This window comes from Fopius arisanus, unplaced genomic scaffold (genome assembly GCF_000806365.1).
Source record: "Fopius arisanus strain USDA-PBARC FA_bdor unplaced genomic scaffold, ASM80636v1 scaffold00006, whole genome shotgun sequence".
NCBI classification, from domain to species: Eukaryota; Metazoa; Arthropoda; class Insecta; order Hymenoptera; family Braconidae; genus Fopius; species Fopius arisanus.
Window position 1 is genome coordinate 842761 of NW_011887745.1, and position 15644 is coordinate 858404.

The 15644-nt window shown below is 33.7% G+C and overlaps 4 protein-coding genes across 9 annotated transcripts in view; 3 read left to right on the forward strand and 1 right to left on the reverse strand.

Moving 5' to 3' along the window:
- Wnt2 (Wnt oncogene analog 2) overlaps positions 1 to 916 on the forward strand; it is a 44906-nt gene extending 43990 nt beyond the window's left edge. For both annotated transcript variants that reach the window (XM_011316202.1, XM_011316200.1), the window contains exon 8: positions 445 to 916. In XM_011316202.1, coding sequence (XP_011314504.1) covers positions 445 to 596 — 152 coding nt within the window. In that variant the 3' untranslated portion in view covers positions 597 to 916. The remainder of the gene's footprint in view (positions 1 to 444) is intronic.
- Positions 917 to 1003: 87 nt separating this feature from the next.
- Positions 1004 to 2984, reverse strand: LOC105273645 (regulator of microtubule dynamics protein 1-like). The gene is made up of 5 exons (XM_011316199.1): positions 2874 to 2984; positions 2567 to 2669; positions 2196 to 2384; positions 1797 to 2045; positions 1004 to 1717 (listed from the first exon to the last, which is right to left on the reverse strand). The coding sequence occupies exons 2-5, from the start codon at positions 2654 to 2656 to the stop codon at positions 1370 to 1372; spliced, it is 876 nt and encodes a 291-aa protein (XP_011314501.1). The 5' UTR covers positions 2657 to 2669; positions 2874 to 2984; the 3' UTR covers positions 1004 to 1369.
- Positions 2985 to 4492: 1508 nt separating this feature from the next.
- LOC105273650 (dolichyl-diphosphooligosaccharide--protein glycosyltransferase subunit 4) lies at positions 4493 to 4995 on the forward strand. The gene is made up of 2 exons (XM_011316203.1): positions 4493 to 4637; positions 4713 to 4995. Exon 2 carries the CDS (start codon positions 4713 to 4715, stop codon positions 4815 to 4817), a length of 105 nt encoding a protein of 34 aa, XP_011314505.1. The 5' UTR covers positions 4493 to 4637; the 3' UTR covers positions 4818 to 4995.
- An 879-nt stretch (positions 4996 to 5874) lies between these two features.
- Positions 5875 to 14993, forward strand: tor (tyrosine protein kinase receptor torso). 5 transcript variants are annotated; one of them, XM_011316204.1, is made up of 18 exons: positions 5875 to 6501; positions 9174 to 9219; positions 9284 to 9426; positions 9593 to 9719; positions 10754 to 10861; positions 10928 to 10998; positions 11372 to 11534; positions 11618 to 11784; positions 12341 to 12485; positions 12573 to 12697; positions 13123 to 13357; positions 13430 to 13602; positions 13723 to 13825; positions 13904 to 13954; positions 14018 to 14091; positions 14151 to 14365; positions 14514 to 14651; positions 14806 to 14993. In XM_011316204.1, exons 1-18 carry the CDS (start codon positions 6337 to 6339, stop codon positions 14969 to 14971), a joined length of 2415 nt encoding a protein of 804 aa, XP_011314506.1. In that variant the 5' UTR covers positions 5875 to 6336; the 3' UTR covers positions 14972 to 14993. The 5 variants fall into 5 exon arrangements, with proteins under 5 accessions (XP_011314506.1, XP_011314507.1, XP_011314510.1 ...); XM_011316205.1 differs by having other exon boundaries at positions 13126 to 13357; XM_011316208.1 differs by lacking the exon at positions 5875 to 6501 and adding an exon at positions 6614 to 6805.
- Positions 14994 to 15644: the final 651 nt, after the last annotated feature.

The following is a 15644-nucleotide window of genomic DNA, read 5'->3' on the forward strand; positions in this document are numbered from 1 at the left end:
AGGATTTTTAAATATTTATTATTAAGAATTAAATATTAGAATTTTTCTTGGCGATAATTTTTCCGGGGATATTTTTTCCGGGATATTTTTTCCGGGGATATTTTTTCCGGGGATATTTTTTCCGGGATATTTTTTCTGGGGATGTTTTTTCAGGGATTCAATATTCATGGAGTGGAAACGATAATGTTATTCAAATCGGAAGTCCCCGGCGTTTTCTATCTATTGATACGCGTAGTGGGAAAATTGGGATTCCCGGAATTCCCTAGGATATCATATATGACTAAGAATTATGACGTCATGAGGAACAATTACTTTAAAACATTTTAAACAACATTTCACGAACAATTTTACTCTTTGATTAGATTTGTTGGAAGTATATCTTTCGGTTTAACCAGATAAATTTCATTGACTTAATCACTAACGAATTTAATGTTCTGAAAATAGGAACGGATGGATGTGACCTGATGTGCTGCGGTCGCGGTTACAATACTCACCAATACACCCGGAATTGGCAGTGCAGATGTAAATTTCACTGGTGTTGTCGTGTCCACTGTGACACGTGTACAGAGCGTACGGAAGAGTATACGTGCAAATAGACGGGATGGAGAAGTAAACAATGGACAAGAAATGACTGTTTGAAAACAAACGAAACGAAAGACTCAAATTCAGTTATCTATATATATTTTCACGATCCCCGGTGAGTCACGTCTCTTCATCACTTATGATTAATCCGAACATGTACTTAAAAAATGTTAATTGAAAGAAGACTTGATGATGTTTTCCATTCAGCGTTAGAGTGGGCTTGTGATTTCGTAATAAAAATGAAAAAATTCCACTCTATGAAAGAACGATGGATAGAAGGCACTGAAACATGACATTGTGGGCTGTACATTCGTAGTGATGATTTTCATTGAAATCAGTTACTCAGTCGATTATGTACCTATTAATGAATTATAAATATCGTAAGAGCTATTTTTTAATGAATCACCAAGTGCCCTTCTCGGAAGTTTTATATATGAATATAAATTATTATTTATTCAATTCGATAAATTATCACTTGTACTTAAACAACAAATGGATTTCCCTTCGCCATTAATAAAGAAGTATTGTAAAAAAAATTGTGTGTCAATGATTGATAGAAAATTCCATTTTTAGAATTCCTCAGAAGAATTCGAAGTCGTCAGTGTGCGAATCCTTAAGAAGTTTAGAAATTTTTTACTTTACCGACTAGATTGTAATTCACAAATTACTCAGCCTTCCGTCTAATTCATGTGCGGTTAAAGCAATTGATTTAGTTATTCCGTGGATAAATCTCGTTGTAACAATCCATAATCTCTGTTTATGACACATATTGAATATGATCCATAAATCAAAGAGTTCCCAGTATTTTTGTCGCCTCTAACTTTGCCCTGTGATCCTCGTCATTTCTCGCTGGAAATTCAGCTGTCATCTTGAGATATTTCATGGCTTCGTCTTTTCTCTGCAGTTTTAAATAAGTTTTCCCTAGGAATAACAGATTGTGGCTGTAGAACAAGGGATCGATTTTCTCGGCAGTTTCGAAGTATTGCAATGCTTCCTCGTAGGAAGAGGATGGAACTGTTCCAAATATAGCTGATGCAATTTTTCTCTGGTACCAAGGCATGTCGGCCACACTGAAGCACCAGTTCCCCAACATGTAGAGGGTTGTAGCGTCATTTGGATTCAACTCAATAGCTTTCTGAAATGTAATCAATTATCAATTACCCATTTTTAATACCTCAGTTCTGAATTCAAATTTTTAGAAGAGGATTCCTCACCATCATATGTTCTTTGCACGTTAACAAATTCTTAATTCTCGCTTTTATTCCTTCGTATTCATTTTTTGTGTCTGACAAAACTGCCATCCACTTGTGAACAGCCCAGTGATTGTTATCAATTTTCAAAGCATCTTCCATGATGTCGTATCCCTCGTAGACCATTCTCTTTGCTTCTACGTCACTAGCACTTTTTGAATGATTGAAAAGTGCTCGACTCAGTCTCCATAGGATCTCCACATCCTTATTATCCTTTGAAAGATAATTAAAATAATGAAAAGTGACAGCTTAATTATCGCGGAAAAGTCACAAACAAATTGTCATCCAGATGAGCATTTCGTATGAAGACAATGAAAACATGTTTTAATGTTGGAATTAATCCATAAAAATAATTCAACATACTCGATACTTTATGAGTAAATCGTAAATCTTCTGATACTCTCCACTTTCGAAAAGAGCGTCAGCCTTGGCGAGTAAAACCTTTTTTGTCGTAATAGATTCTTTACTGTCATTACTCTTCGAAGATCCAAAAAGTGCCAATGAGAGTGCTGGAGCTGACAGTAAACATTTTTGTCTCCAACGTTTGTGAAACTATCAGGAGAAAATAACAAAAATTACAGGTATAACAAAGTTTAATATAATTTATGAAATATTGTGTAAGTTTTCGTCCAATTTTATTGAGATATTAAAAAATTTAAGAAAATAATTGTGTACCTTTAACAATTGTCAAGTTAGAGTTCTTGTAAATAAACTAGATTGCATAAAAAAAATACCTTCGAGGCCGCACTGACAACTTGAAGTGTCAAAATTCTTTGTGGAATTCGATAAAATCCCGCCAGCCGCAGAATTCGCTGAATCACCATAATTATACAAGGTCTAAAACAAAATGTCATCTAATTATCCTTTGGCATCAATTGACAGGAAATGCCTGCACTGACATTGTAGATACAACAATTCACGTTGATTAATCATAATTTCCAAATATTCTCTATTTTTCTTTAGATTCGATTCCGCCCATGTCAAAAACTAAGTGATAAATAAAAATCAAATCTGAAATCGATATTTCAATTGTTAACCCACCACTCGAAAAAGCGGATCACAATGAGACGTCAAATCAAATGCCAGCTGTAGTACTTTGCACCTTGCAATTAAATTTACCAATCGGGGTTTTTCGTAGAAAAAATCGAAAGCATTGAAGCAATATCAGAAGATGGAAGTCTCCAAAGAAGATTGACTAAAGTAGCTCAGGTCTGGGGGTTTGAGTGACCCCACCCGCATCGTAGTACCCCACCCCAAGGGAGAGAGGGTGCCACACGCAATGGTGGGGTGTCTACCTGTCAGCCGATTCGCTAACTGCCTCAGTAGCAATCCCGCTGTCAGAGGGGTTAGTCGATGGGGTGAATATTATTTCTGCGTTACAAAATTGCGTTTTGCTTTTTTTTTTATAAAATTTCGAATTTTCACATTTCAGTTAATACCTCCTCCATTTTCATGGTCCCCTGATACATTTTGAAAAATTTAGAATTTTTCAATTCCAGTGAATACCTCTTGAATTATTATGCTCTCCTGATACTTTTTCAAAAATTTCGAATTTTCAAATTTCAGTGAATACCTGCTCCATTTTCATGCTTCCCTGATACGTTTTTGAAATTTTTGAATTTCAATGAATACCTCCTCAATTGTCATGCTCTCCTGATATTTTTTCTAAAATTCGAATTTTCAAATTTCAGTGAATACCTCCTCAATTTTCATGCTCCCCTGATACGTTTTTGAAAATTTTGAATTTTTCAATTTCGATGAATACCTTCTCAATTGTCATGCTCTCCTGATACTTTTTTGAAAATTTTCAATTTTTCAATTTCAGTGAATACCTCCTCAATTGTCATGCTCTCCTGATACTTTTTCAAAAATCTCGAATTTTCAAATTTCAGTGAATACCTCCTTCATTTTCATGTTCCTCTGATATTTTTTTGAAAATTTTGAATTTTTCAATTTCAATGAATACCGCCTCAATTGTCATGCTCTCCTGATACTTTTTCAAAAATTTCGAATTTTAAAATTTCAGTGAATACCTCCTCCATTTTTATGTTCCCCTGATACTTTTTTGAAAATTTTGAATTTTTCAATTTCAGTGAATACCTCCTCAATTGTCATGCTTTCCTTATACTTTTTCAAAAATTGCGATTTTTCACATTTCAGTGAATACCTCCTCGATTTTCATGTTCCTTGATACTTTTCCAAAAATTTCGAATTTTCGAATTTCAGTGGATACCTCCTCTATTTTCATGCTCCCCTGATGCGTTGTTGAAAATTTTTAATTTTTCAATTTCAATGAATACCTCCTCAATTGTCATGCTCTCTTGATACTTGTTCAATAATTTCGAATTTTTTAATTTCAGTGAATACCTCCTCCATTTTCATGCTCCCCTGACACTTTTTTGAAAATTTCGAATTTCTCCCGGGGTGCAGTACTACGATGCCGCTGGGGTCACTCAAACTCCTAGAATTGAGCCTCTACTGCAGTCAATCCTATTTGAGAGTCCCTCTCAAAGAGAATAACTGAGAGTTGAGAAACATTTGAAAGTGGCGCTGCATGTCTTGTCCATTTTTCCATCATCAACCGAAAAGATCAGTCTCCTTCTCATCATGGATCGGTAAGAAATCACCCCAACATTAATTCCTCACAATTTTCCTCTCTTGATCCAACACTCTGTTATGACTCAGTGGACGAAGTAAATGTGTCGGCGTGTCACATAAATAAAGACGTGTCAATATTCATTTTTCAATAAAAAAAAGGAAGGGGATTACATTTGCTGGTAACCTTGGCGAAAAGTACTGAGCAAGGTAATTAATTCATTTATAATAGTGTTAGTAGATTGATGGCGTCAAAAAGAAAATAATTGCATCTTCGTTTTACAGATGATTACTGACATTCAACTCGCAATATTCTCCAATATTCTTGGAGTCACACTGTTTTTCCTCGTATTTCTATTCCACTATATAAATGCTAATTACGGAAAATAAGAAGTGTCCATGATATCCATGCAAAAAAAATTCAGGAGCCGAAACTACTCACCCAAATGACAACGCAGGAGACTTTTTATCACGTTTGTAACTACTCGTGTTCTAGAAGTTGAAAGAGAATTATTACATTGTATACTATGATGCGACAATTCCTGGAATAAATTTTAATTTCTATGTAGAATGTTTTTTTTTTAATTACTTCACTTCATGAGGAGGATCGGAATTTTATTAATCGTGTAAGTCGGTAAAAATGTGAAATTTGAAATTTGAAATTTTGAAATTAAAAATTTGAAATTGAATTGAATTGACTTCAGGATGGAATCAATCCCAAAAATTTTCGTTTATTGCAAAAACTGAGTTTTTTGTATTCTGTAATAATTAATTTTTCGTCGACCGAGACGAAGGCTTCCACAAAAAAATTTCGTAGCGGTGGCGGGTGAACTAATCCGGAAAACTACTCATGTGAATAAGGAAGGACACGAGGACGAAAGCGTCGATAACTTTGAGAGGCCGTAATTGTGGCTAAAAAAAGGCCGTGCGACCGGAAAAATTGGGGTCAAGGACATTTAGAACTTCAAATCAATCTGCCACCCCTGTGCACATCCGATTTCCGTCAAATTTCCAGGAAATGCGCCTAAAGAGTATAAAAATCGAATAAAAGAAAAAATCAATGGTACCGATCGTTCTCATTGTTCTACTTGCGCTAATTTATTTATTTTAATCCAGACTAAACTGTTAATCCTCGATTAAAAGGTCTCAGCAGATTAATAATCCCTAATTATCCTGGAACCGGGAATACCTGGAGAAGTATCCAACCGCTCTTTAATTTGCTGTATTCTTTTTCAAAATAACATTTAATCCTCGATTAAAATGTCTTAGCAACCCTAATTGACTCACGATTGGGGGAAAAATTCAGGAAATATCCAACTGTTCTTTAATTTGTTTTGTACAACGCTCGTGTGCAGGATCGAGTACAGATAAACCTGTATATGTAAGTATACCTGTTCGTCTGGGTAAGGAAAACACGCAAAAAGCGCGCTGTATATTTCATATATTCATTTTCGTTTTATTCATCAAGACGATCGGACGGCGCGCGTGCACATCCATTATCTTTCAAATCGCAGTACCATATTTATCTTTCCCGCACATTCTGATGAATCAAATTCGAAAATAAGTTCCATAAAAAAGACCATCAACAACAAATTGTTCGTGATAAAAAAAAACCGGTAAAATTATAAAACTAATCGTAATCAACATTTCTCCTAATTACTCGTAATAATTGATGAAATAATCGAACGCGTGCAGTGAATGCTCTGTCATTACTTGTAATTTTTTCTCGTCTCTCGATAACAAAAAATTGAAAAAAAAAAATGCGGTGCACGCGTTTACAATCAAATGGTGATATCAATAGTGTTTTAAACAGTTGGCGTACGTTTTCGTGGATGTAAAATATTGTTAATTGTTATCCGTCAAGTATCGAGTGAATAATAATAATGAAAACACGTGATATGAATTCCCAATGACATATCCATCGCGTCAAATGAGAAATAATAACAAAAATGAGATAGTGATTATCAATATGATTTTGAATATTTTTATGGTTTTATTGATGAGTGTTATAACTTGTGGATTAACAGTGGATTATGTAGAAAAATACGCTGAATGTATGGCGCAATGTCAACAAGTAAGCCTAAAAAGATATGACTTGTCTTATCGAGAAAAAGCCTTGGAAATTGTTCACAAGCCTCGAATAATTTCGTGGTAATGCATGTAACACGTACGCCTAAAATCGGGTATTTGCACGTGTACTATTTTTTAATATGTAAAACGAAAAATTTGGTATTGCTCGCTGTGATTATCGGATGTAGCTAAAGTTGACACAGTTGGCTCCATCACTACGTGCTATCGAAAAAAAAATGAAAAAAATAAAAAAGATCCCGATACACTGAATTATTAAAAGCAAACAACAGAAAAAAGCTTAAAAACCGGTATGTAACTATTGAAATACTTAGCATTGGAGGCTGAATACATGAATCGTTAACACGTGTTTGAATTGTCACTGCTGTCTTTTCAGAGGATATTGAACGCAGAGATGTATTATCGATTATCGTGTCCCTTACGAGCGCCTAGATAAAATGATCTATCATACTATCGTCATAGACATTCAGGGTCGTTCATTTAAAAAATCATTAATAATCTTAAGAACATTGTGCAGGGGAAATGAATGATGTGATTTTTGCAGCGGACGATATTGAACGAGATTGAATGATATTGGACGATAAATTGCGATAATTGTCAATTAAATTGTGCAAAAAAATGTGAAAACCTGATTGATGTTGAGATCGATCTTGTCACTGCGATTCTTCGGCTGCCGCAGCAATACCGCATTCCTGGAAATTATTTCAGACCAGTCTCTGAACGCGTATGAATATTTACCGGCAATCAGTCGACATTAGTAATTATTAGTTAATTACGGGAAGGGTTGATCAATCGTTAATAATTGAAACAGAGTGTTTCATTAAGTTGAATTAACTAGGACTAGGAATTAATTCAGACCAATTTCCAGCTCACGAATATTAACCGGCAATCAATGGTCATTAGGAAATAAATTAATTTTATCAATTAATGCAAGGGCTGACTAATTGGTATTTTTACACCCGCGATTTTCGATATTTTTGAAATATTTTGTCAATTTATTATTTTATTTGTGGAAGTGTAAACAATAATGAGAATTAATGAAAAACCGAGTTTGAATTAACATTCAGAGAAAACAACGTTAGACATTATATGTGCAACATCAATCAATGTGCATTAATCACCTGTGCGATTACGGTGATTACTTATGCATTTGCCACGAAAGCAGGGAGTGAAGGTGGGGAATTTACGTAGGCAAAAGGAAAAATAATGACTTCTTATTTCCAACGAGGTGATAGTTAAATTTACTGATAGACTAGTCAGTACAGATGTTTGTCACGAAGGTTGGCGGGAGAATTATCCATAGGGATTGGACTGATAAAAAATTTCATGCTAATATTGAAAATACTCTATTACGTCGGTAACGGTAATGGACTATTTGAATAGCAATACGTTAATTTAGCACTTACCATAAATACCGACATCTGTTTTCTTGTTCTTTTGGTTAATAGATCATTTTTTTTACTCTGCTCAAATTATTTCAACGGTTTTTATTGTTTAATGTCGGGATATCCCGGAGAATATGAGAAATTGTTAACGTAATTTTTATGAATTCCTCTCTTGTTTTTATTGTTTAATGTCGGGATATTCCGGAGAATATGAGAAATTGCTAACGTAATTTTTATGAATTCCTCTCTTGTGGTGGAAGGAATCCAGTAGAAAATACTAGGCGACCTTCAGGAATTCTATATTTCTATGGAGAATTTCCTTTGGAGAGTCCTCTCGATAATTTCTCCGTCAATAATATCCTTGAGAAAACAAGTGGAAAATTACTCTTATCCGTAAATAGCACAAGTGTTGTTGCTTATGGAGTAGTAAATAATCATTTTGCACATAATTTTATTCTGTCACGCGAAATTCTGCGCTTGGAGTTATTTTCATGAATTAAATTATATTCTGTTGATTTTGCTAGATGTGTTGTAAAAACTCTTGAATAAATTAAATAAGAAAAATGGGAAATTGACAGTGTCATCACTAATATTGCCATTTTTTAGTAAAATTTCTATAATAATAATATTCTCCCTAAATATTATTTTACCAAAGCCTTGGAATTCATTAGAATATCAGATTCTGTCGATAATAAATTTTAATAATAATAAGTTCTAATAAACAAATAGATAAAAGTGTGGAAAATAAAAATTTATCAACTTTATTCCGTTTTTATTCCGTTTTTAATGTTGCGCATCCGCTCTGTACGTGAAAAGATAAATTGAATTTTATGAATTCATTACAATGATCTTAATCACCTCGTTTTACTCAACCAGGTACACCATTCAAATTTTATTTCCTAGTTCACCACAGGTCAAGCATGACAAATTACTAAAATAAACTAGTCGATTGTATTTGTTACATAAACGAAGTTCTTGAAACTACTGACCTTTTCCGTCACCTACATCCGATATTGGAAATTTAATCTGAGGTCTTCACAAAATAAACAAACAACATACCGAAAAGGAAAAAAGAATCTAAAATAGACTAGTTCTAGATCCCATCCTAGACTAAGAAGAAAAATCCAAAAATGTTCTTTCAATTTGAATTTAAATTGAAAATCGAAAGTTAATTATTAGTTTGATAAAATTATTAGTGATATTTTTGTGTTATTGAGTTATTGGGGTTGGCTCTTGGTGTAAAATACTCTGATTAATTATTTTGTTTTTTCAGACATCATGCCGAGATGATTGCTTTCATAAAAAAATCCCAAATAAAGGCAAGTGCTATTTTTGAGAATAAAAAAATCGTGGGTGTGGAAATTTGAAATGTTTGTCTTTTAGAAATGGAGATATCCTCGGAGGCAGCAAATTTCAACGCAGAATTGCACTGCAAAGATGTTGATCTCCTGACGATAAAACATAATCCTGGGATTTATTTTATTATGATGGAAGACGAATCCAACACGCGAATAAATGTCTCGGTGGTGAGTGATTTCACATAAAATCAGTAAATAAATATCAATCTGTCAATTATGTCTGGTCAATAAAGTTATCACATCTTGTTCAATTCTGATTGAAATTACTATGACTAATGTTTATAAAAATAGAAGCTTCTTTATGATAAAAGTGAAATAAAATTGATTTAATCAGACCGAAGGGGAATTCCTGATTTCCAAAAATCTCCAGCCCGCCACAGCTTATCGCTATACAGCCCGGCGATTTGATAATAACTACATCTCTGCACCAGAAATTACTGAATGGTTTACCACAACACGAAGTAAGATTAACAAATTCTCAGATCTAAATTCAACAATCCAATTAAAATCATACAATTCCGTCGTCTTTCAAATGAAAAGTCTATTAAGGCCTGGATGGACTGTCTGGAAAAGATAATTTACTCCGAAATTGGGACTTCTAATTACTCCGTCAATTAATCGTTTTTTCCAATAATTGTTAGCTAGCGGCCTAGTTGTTGATAACCACTAGAACGCTAGCTAACAATTATTGAAAAAAACGATTAATTGCCAAAGTAATTAGGAATCCGAATTTCGGAGTAAATTATCTTTTATAGATAATCCAACGGGTCCTTAAGGCCCGGATGGACTGTCTGGAAAAGATAATTTACTCCAAAATTGGGACTTCTAATTACTCCGTCAATTAATCGTTTTTTCAATAATTGTTAGCTGGCGGCCTAGTTGTTGATAATCGCTAGAACGCTAACTAACAATTATTGAAAAAACGATTAATTGCCAAAGTAATTAGGAATCCGAATTTCGGAGTAAATGATCTTTTCTAGATAATCCAACGGGTCCTTAAGGCCCGGATGGACTGTCTGGAAAAGATAATTTACTCCAAAATTGGGACTTCTAATTACTCCGTCAATTAATCGTTTTTTCCAATAATTGTTGGCTAGCGGCCTAGTTGTTGACAACCGCTAGAACGCTAGCTAACAATTATTGAAAAAAACGATTAATTGGCAGAGTAATTAGGAATCCGAATTTCGGAGTAAATGATCTTTTCTAGATAATCCACCCGAGCCTTAAATTATTCAACTCATTTATCAATGAAGCGAATCCAAAAAAAAAGACCATCCATCCAATCAATAATCATCTCAAGAATTTTCAATTAATCAATCGATTGTCGGTCAAATTGAAATGACTAATTACTGAAGTCATTATCATCATCGCTTAATGGAGATAAACGAGCAGAAGAGCGAAACATTATACTCAGAAAGTAAAAAGCGACTGATGCTGGTCCCTGAGGACGACTTTTACTCGATTATCACTTTTTTACCTGGAATCTATCTTTCAGTGGGAATTATACCAGCCAGACCGGCTGGGGTGTTCGTTGAGAATATTTTACAGGATGACGTGAATGATGATCGCCTGATGGCTGAAGTTGCTTTTGCACCCGGCGAAGGTAATAGTTTTCAATAAATTTTACATGCCGAGTGACGATTGATTTTTTTATCAATTCTTTATGTAGATCGCAGCTGCTTCTATGAAGTTCTATCCCTCAAGGAAGACGAAGGATTGACCATTGCGAGCTTTGATGGGGTATGACTACTGTGAATAATTAATCTATTAATCTATTAATAACACCTGCGTATTGTCAATAATATATAATCAATATTTTAATAAATAATCAATTATTTTAAGGGTGTCATTCGTAAATTCCACATCCATCGACTTTTTAAATCTAATAAAAATAAAAAGTAGAATCTATTTTAGTAAATAAAAACATTTTAGTATAAAATAGAATATGTCTTCAGCGCATTACGGCACATGGTCTGTAAATATATGTAATATATACTAATGACCAATAGTTAAAGCTCTCGTATGCAATTTATTGTACATTCATAAACAATACCCAACACTTTCTGCTTCTTCGATTGATAGTAATGATTGAATTATTAATAATATTCTGCAGACACTGGGATTTCAATTAAAACTTCCGAATCTCGGGTACCACCGGAACAATACAGTAATTATATCAGCAATAAATAATGGAAGTTCAAAGAGTAGTGACAATGTTACAATGACTTTTCACACTCCCACGTGTCTGGAAATCCATGAAAATATAACGAGATGTCGTGAGTTGATTGAAAATTATAAACAATTTGGTCATAATTAAATGAAAATGGTTGAAAATAAATATTCTCCACTGAATTTTCAGCTCCAGATCAAATTATTGGATTACGAGTGACCGATGAACGGGGGAACAACTCCGATTTCGATTTTTCAGTTTCATGGAATAAACCGAAATTTACACCTGATAATTATACAGTTCAATTAACAACTATTGATCAGTCGAGAGAACCTTATCTCATTATTGTTAACGGGGTGAGTGACTTATCTTTGGATTTTCCTTCGTGTTTTCCTTCCTATTATTCAAATAACCAATATGAAATTATGAAAACCTGTTTCTGCATTGAAATTTCTTCGATAGATAAGGAAAGTAGCGAAATAATCTTTATTCATTACACCTTGCTAATAGACCAATCATTTATTTAATCGATGATCTGTGGGAATATTATCGAAATTAGTGCATTATGGGGGAGAGGCAGGAAAAATTCTAAAGATTTTAAGGATTCATTTTTTATTTATATTGATATTCAATTTATTGAATTGATATTGACCAACTTATTATGGGGAATTATGACAGATTTCTTTAGAAATTATAATATTTCCTAATGATCTTTCATTGAATACCTCAAATTAAATTGAAAATTCAACGAAATCTGTCGATTCAATTTCTGTTTTTAATTTTAAACAGAACTATATCAATGGGATTTCATGTTTTTATAATTACTGATTCAATTTAATTAGTTCAACTACGAAAAAATGGTGATAAACATGAAGAGAGATAAATGCCCATCTGATCCTTGAATATTTATAGAATTCAACAGGAGTTTCTTACTCATTGAAAAACGTTGGACTGCCTCACATGCTGACAATTATAGCAGAATCGCCCGGTGGAACAACGACTCCAGAGACAATTCCAATTGCTCTTGCATCAGAGATCGATCCCTCATCATCATCGGGTAAGAATAAAACCCATCTAAAAAATTGATAACGAATTACTGACAAACTGGATGAATAAATTGTCTCCTCAATTATCCAATTTCCAGTACTCCAAGAAGTCCTGATAGTCTTCCCCGCTGTAACCTTGACCGCTGCAGTGATAACAATGATTTACATTTACTACAGATATAAGAAGATGCGGAACTGCAGGGATCCCTATCGGTACTGCAAGGTGAGAGCTTTGAATTTATTTTTAAATTCGTTCCCAATATTTTACAAGACCCCAACGAAAATTCAAAACATTAAAATTTCACTCTCCCGTCCCTCTATTATTTATAAACAATTTTTTCCAGCAACAAAAATATGGAAAGTTTAATTTATCTTCAGTCCCGGAATATACATACGTATTTTGCACTAAAAATATTAAACGAATATTAAAATATTAATAATAAAGAGACATTGTTTAAAGAATTTCCCCATTACCCCAGGTTCCCTTACATAAACAATTACATAACAATTTTTTTAATTAGGAAAATGGATATTTAATTTTTAATAAATCTCGAGTGGTAAAAATTCCATTTTTAACTGAAATTACTGGAGTAATTTTATTTGTTAATCACGTAGATTAAAGGTGTTTCAAGGTCTTCAATATTTCAGAAGAATTTGCATGGAAGGACGATATTTAATCTCCTGTACGAAAAACCGAAGCTTTTGGAAGTGGAGAACAAGATCGAGGATGATCCACTGATAACTAAAGATCACTTTGAACTAGGCGCAATGCAGTTGAAAATAAAAGACATTTTAGGAAGTGGATTTTCGGGTGTCGTTCGCTTAGGTTCATTAAAGATTAATGATAATGAAACTATCGACGTTGCAGTGAAAATGTTACGAGGTAAACTCCAAACGATAGCCTTGAATAATAAATCGAATAGATGAAATTTTAATTGTGAAAATTATTCAACAGATTGTCCCAGCGCTGAGGACATAAAAAATTTCCAGCAGGAGATGATGGTGATGAAATCAGCTGGAAAGCATCCGAATATTGTTTCCCTGATCGGCTGCTGCACATCGGAAATTAAACCGATGATAGTCGTCGAATATTGTAGCAAAGGAGATCTCCAGAATTATCTGAGAAATGTGAGTGATGTAAAATGATATTTTAAATTATTTTTTCATGATTTACAGCAATGCCAATGAAATTCGTTTGTTGTTGTTATATTTTATTGAATTACGTTTGTGTATTCCAATTATCTGTAGATATGGAAGACAATTATGGAAGATTCTTTGCGTCGTGAAGCCAAATGTAAAATGATAGACGAAAGAAACAGCGGGAACGCGAGGTTTTTTCACCCGGAATACGGTAAATAAAAAACTCGTGGATTATTTAGATGTGATAGTACTGAAAAGCCGATGTAAAAACTGTTTGTATTTTCTCTAGCGAACAATGAAGAAGTCGCAGTTTCCAATACCCTTTACGATATGCAGCAAGGTAATTTCCGGGATTATGTACAATGATTTCTCGAAATGTTATTAAAAATATTACTATTTGCAGATATGCTTAACACCACAGAGAACATAACAGCCGCTGATTTACTCAGTTTTGCACTACAAATTGCGAATGGAATGGTAAATATGGTTAACAAGCGTGCAATTATCAATTTATTATCATTAATTATACTCTACAGAAATTTCTATCGCTAAATCGAATAGTCCATCGTGATTTAGCTGCGAGGAATGTATTGGTTTGTGGTGACAGAACAGTGAAGATTTCGGATTTTGGATTGAGTCGAGATATTTATCAGGATAGTGTTTATAAGAAACAGGGGGATGGAAAACTCCCACTCAAATGGATGGCTGTGGAGGCATTAACTCATCAGATTTACACGAGTCAAAGTGATGTGTAAGTACATTTAATTATTTAGTAATTCCTATCAAATCCGATTTTTTTTTCACGTTCAAAAACAATTCTATCATTTATAAACTGATAATGGAACTAATTTCTCTGAGGATTGACTGATGATTAATTGATAACACTTTACTTCTCCCAGGTGGTCTTTTGGAATCCTACTGTGGGAAATTGTCACTCTGGGCTCCAATCCTTACCCTGACACACCTACACATATGATTCTTCAGGTTCTGAAAACCGGATATAGGATGGAAAAACCTAGTAATTGCGGGCGAGAACTGTAAGTATAAGAGTATAAAAAATAATTTAATAGTGCAATTGAAATTTTCAATCCTTACTATTTTTTAAAAATAATATACCCTCGAGAGGGAAATGTTTTTCAAAAACAGGGATAACAAGAAAACCTAAAATCTGCGTAAAATTTATTCCTAAAGGTATGATATAATGCTTTCCTGTTGGCGCACGAGTCCCCGGAGCCGACCGACGTTCACGGATTTGCAGCGTAATCTGGAAAAATTATTACAGGCTGTTGGCCATCACGAATATTTAAATTTATACGATATTCACCAAGAGTCGCGTAACGCCAATACTTCCGAATAAATAAATCCATCCAGTCCACCGAATTCAGAATTAAAATCGCGCCATAATCATGTGCAAAAACTCTTATTTTTTATTTTATATATATTCCATCCGTACATAAGAATCTGTGGTACAACTTGTCTCAATATCCATATATGTACATAATCTTACTTTTCGAATCTCAAAAACTCATAGTAATAACATGGAAATAAACTTTAAGGCTTGTCCCTTGCGCAGGTTATCAGTAGATTTAAACGATTAATATTACAAAATGGTACAGTATGTTGATTTACACGTTTTTATGGAACATTTTGTTCTGGTGTTTAAAGCATTAGCTTCTCGAATACCAAATATCCATGGATAAATGAATGTCAACGAGTGCGAATATTTCATTATTCATCGAATAAGGAATGAATTTTTTCAATTGAATTATTCATTCTCATGATTCAGTGTAATTATTCTCAACGATAACTATTGTACAGCCGCACATGATCGATAGCTTCATGATTTTTTTAATTTCATAAAATGATATGAACCAGAAGACTGATATCACTTTTTAAATAATAGTAACTGCATACCAACAGACCATCCCACATTTTTACAGATGAAACTTGTCCCAGTTTATTGCCAGTAATGAGTTTCAGGAGATAATTTATCGTATTTTCTGTCATCAGAATTTATTCTACAGTAGTTA

Bases quoted from the DNA above. Each gene is read 5' to 3' on its own strand.
- tor (XM_011316204.1), top strand. From the start codon at position 6,337: ATGACATATCCATCGCGTCAAATGAGAAATAATAACAAAAATGAGATA. The intron at 9,427-9,592 runs GTGAGTGATTTC...TGATTTAATCAG, and splicing joins CGCGAATAAATGTCTCGGTG to ACCGAAGGGGAATTCCTGAT. The intron at 9,720-10,753 runs GTAAGATTAACA...TCTATCTTTCAG, and splicing joins ATGGTTTACCACAACACGAA to TGGGAATTATACCAGCCAGA.
- LOC105273645 (XM_011316199.1), bottom strand. From the start codon at position 2,656: ATGGTGATTCAGCGAATTCTGCGGCTGGCGGGATTTTATCGAATTCCA. The intron at 2,385-2,566 runs GTATTTTTTTTA...TTCTCCTGATAG, and splicing joins TTGTCAGTGCGGCCTCGAAG to TTTCACAAACGTTGGAGACA. The intron at 2,046-2,195 runs GTATGTTGAATT...TATCTTTCAAAG, and splicing joins ATTTACTCATAAAGTATCGA to GATAATAAGGATGTGGAGAT.
- LOC105273650 (XM_011316203.1), top strand. From the start codon at position 4,713: ATGATTACTGACATTCAACTCGCAATATTCTCCAATATTCTTGGAGTC.